The sequence below is a fragment of the Penaeus vannamei genome, chromosome 30 (assembly GCF_042767895.1).
Source record: "Penaeus vannamei isolate JL-2024 chromosome 30, ASM4276789v1, whole genome shotgun sequence".
NCBI lineage: Eukaryota > Metazoa > Arthropoda > Malacostraca > Decapoda > Penaeidae > Penaeus > Penaeus vannamei.
Window position 1 is genome coordinate 29,658,366 of NC_091578.1, and position 3,583 is coordinate 29,661,948.

A 3,583-nucleotide genomic window follows, 5' to 3' on the forward strand; every position below is an offset into this window, starting at 1 on the left:
ACACCCCGCCCCCCTCCTATCCCCCTCCCCCCCACCTTCAAGAAACACCCCCTCTCCCCCCCCCCACCTTCAAAGAGCCTTCACACAGCGCCGCCGAGTGAATGAAATATCGATTCCAAATGCGGCGTCCCTTGTCCGCAGAGTTTTGTCACGGAGGGCTATTTATGGCGCGACCCCCTCGGGCGACTAGATCTCTTGAGTGTGGAAATAGGGTGTAAGCCTAAGCCCGAGTGTAGAGTGCTGTGTGTGTGTTGGGGGGGGGGGGAGGGGGGGAGGGGTGCACTGCGTCCATACGTGTTTACCTCAACGTCATACTTTTCAAGTGCATTCGATATTACACTAATAGGCTTAGTCAGTACTTCGGTATGACCTGTGGGATCGCCCGTTGTTGTGGACGCGGATATTACAGTGCCATTTGCTTCATTGCTGCCACGATCCTTATCCAAATAATTCGTACTGCTCTAGTTTTACTTATCTTTCTAATGAAAACAATTATCTATGATGATAAAATGCCGAAGAGTGCGTATTCCTTATGTTTTTTTTTTCTTTTTTTGGCGTGTTTGTGAGTGTATACAAATGTTCATGCGTCTATGAACTTTTGTTCCAGTGCTAGAACTCAGATATATATCTTACCAGGTACATGATATTCTCAACTTACCAATATAATAATACACATCTTAAAAATACCAACTTAACAAGAATCACGTTCCAAAAACAATCTGAGTGTACATATAATAACTCATGGTCATGCAAGCGTAGAATTATTATTTTTTACATTTCTCCCTCAAATAATCTATTACATAAAACAGCCGATGCAACACCCGTTTCAAATCTAAATACACACCATCATGCACACACCAACATGCAATTCTATTTAATCCCAATCCTTTTCTGGCCGTTAAAACATTCTCTTGAAATAATTGGTTAAATAATTGGTTCTCTTACGATAATTACCCAAGTCATTACTCGCAGTGACACACGAAACACGATCATGCAGGTCATGTGAACGCAGAAGGAATTACGGACATGCTTGACACGTGCATGACTGTGACATGCAAAGGAAGACGGTCAGAGACAAGTGTCAGGGCAACCACGGAAGCCTTGGGCACAGGACGGGGACTCACAGGAAGGCCTTGAGTGCGGCCCTTCAGAAAGGCTGCCGAGTCTCACAGATCTGTCAGTCAGAGTAAACGCTGCACGGAAATAAAAAAAAAAGTCAGTGGTAATACCACTGCTGACAAATACGAGACATTCACCGTACATTGCAACTGCATGTGTACTCCTACGTGTATGTATATATACATAAATATATACATACATACATACACACCCAGCCACACACAAACACACTCACTCACACACACACACACACACACACACACACACACACACACACACACACACACACACACACACACACACACACACACACACACACACACACACACATATACATATACGTATACATATATATATATATATATATATATATATATATATATATGCAAAATCTCGCACATTCCATTGTATATAAGCACACTCATACACATGCAGTTAGTTTGAGCTAGATAACCATATTCACACAAAAATATTATTAAAAATATTCAAACAATCTTACTACATAAAAAATGTTAATCGAAAAAACTCGATAAAAATAACCATATTTATAAATAAGTTGAAACAAAAAGAAACTCCAACACTAAGGAAATAATGAATAAAACAGCAGGTCGACGAGCTCCTGCTGGGGAAAAAATCATAAAGAAAAAGGGGAAATATCACGAGTCTTGTTAAGAAATAAACACAAGAGTCACCCGTCTTATTAAGAAATAAGTCTTAAAAAGTCGCCCTTGTTAGGAAACAGAAGAGGATTCACGGCACACACGACTTACGGCGGACACATAGAGGCTGCGGCATGCAGGGGCGGGCGGCCAGGACGGCCTCGCGTGTCTACTTCGGAGCAGAATGAGAGGCATGCAAGACGGGCGGGCGCGGAGGGCGGCGATGTGGGCGTGATTAAAGAACGCCCAGCCCGCGGGAGCCGCCCTGCGAACGGCTCGACCAACCTGATCCATGGCGAGGCGGAGGTGGAGGAGGAGGTAGAGGTGGAGGACGAGGTCTCTGGCTAGGCCTTCTGGAGGAGGCCTAGGTGCTCCGCTCGGGGCCGGCGGAGACCGTGTTAGTGGAGGAGGACTGTTAGGGGAGGTTTTCGCTCGGCGTCCGTGCAGGAACTGGCAGCGGGACAAACGCCCAAGTTTTTGCTTTTTACAGCGTTGATCTGTATGTATGGCGTAACCAAAGAACTTTTCGAATCTCGAGGCCTCTGCACGTGAATCTCGAACTCTCACTGAAGCACAGGTTCCGTCCGACAAGGCGATGAGGGGCCGGAGCGAAAGCGAGTGAAGCCGCGGGCGCCTCGCTGAGCACTACTCTCCCTCGGCCTCCAACACAGACTGACGCGGTGCGGCCGAGGCGCGCAGACGGAGCAGACGGCCGCCGACTAACGTATTTCGTTTTTTCGTTTTTCTAATTGATATCGTTCACTCACGTTCATCTACGCCTACGGCTGAAACACTGAATCAGATCAATTGTTTTCTGACGTTCGATTAAACTGTTAATACGTTAATATCTCACCAAGGATACACCAGGCAGCTTGGCGCCCGAAACCCAAACTGTCGTACCGTACCTTCGCCTCACGCGTGATGACGCAACTGCTGGCTGTTATCTTTGTCTCGACCATACACTGATAAGGGGGCATACGCTTTGACGCCGCCACGTGTAGTTTTCCGGAAATTGATGTACCGGAATGATATCCTTAGCCAACGTATATAGTTTACATATTTTTTAAATGTTTACACGAAAAGCCCCGATAAGTAATAGATGGGCCAGAACGCCAGCGCCACGAAGAAATCGAATACAGGTCACGCCCACTGACATCCTACCGGCCCCATGCACGACGCCACACGCAACGCACCCAAACATTACCTGCACTCTTATCCTTAGCAAAAGGCGAGCATCCCAGACTTGACGAGACAAGAGCGAGCCCTAACCGAGGGCGCGTCTGGCAGCGAGAGCAAAATCAATCTGGGCGCAGGGGCGGCGAAGAAGCTGCGACCTTCAGAATCAGTCACTCGGTCAGCGTCTCCTGAAGGCCATAACGACGGGATGTCATGGGCGTCAGAGTAGCTTATCGCTCATGGTGGAAGCGCGAGGAGTCAGCTGACGTCGGAAATTTACGACACGTCGTCCATTCAGGAAATCATTTTAGAAGTTGAGGCAAATTATGGTATATTCCTGTTACTGAACATAATAGCCTGTAGTGTTCAAGGCAATTTTGATGTACTGCCGATGTCAGATATCGCTAGACCGTGTCATTAAAGCAACTTGAAGAATTATCATTGACGCTATCACAGAATGCTTTTGAGGATCATAGTAATCTTATATTCCGTAGATCATGATAATGAACTTAACATCTTGATGATTATAATGATAATAGTAAATGAAGTCAGCTCTTGCAATAATTCCTAAATGAGATTCATATGCACAGGAAGTAGTTATGGAAATAGCAGATATAATGCAGGAGAGA

The 3,583-nt window shown here is 46.0% G+C and overlaps 1 protein-coding gene across 6 annotated transcripts in view; it reads right to left on the bottom strand.

Moving 5' to 3' along the window:
- LOC113818992 (glutaminase kidney isoform, mitochondrial) overlaps positions 1 to 3,129 on the bottom strand; it is a 154,434-nt gene extending 151,305 nt beyond the window's left edge. The window contains exon 1 of one of the 6 annotated variants that reach the window (XM_070143454.1): positions 2,983 to 3,129. Coding sequence is in view for 5 of the 6 variants with exons in the window: in XM_070143448.1 (XP_069999549.1) it covers positions 1,890 to 2,072 (183 nt within the window). In the remaining variant the exon portion in view is untranslated. Of the gene's footprint in view, positions 1 to 1,889; positions 2,628 to 2,982 lie in introns of those variants that run through there. The other 5 variants (XM_070143448.1, XM_070143450.1, XM_070143452.1 and 2 more) reach the window with 5 other exon arrangements.
- Between the last annotated feature and the right edge of the window lie 454 nt (positions 3,130 to 3,583).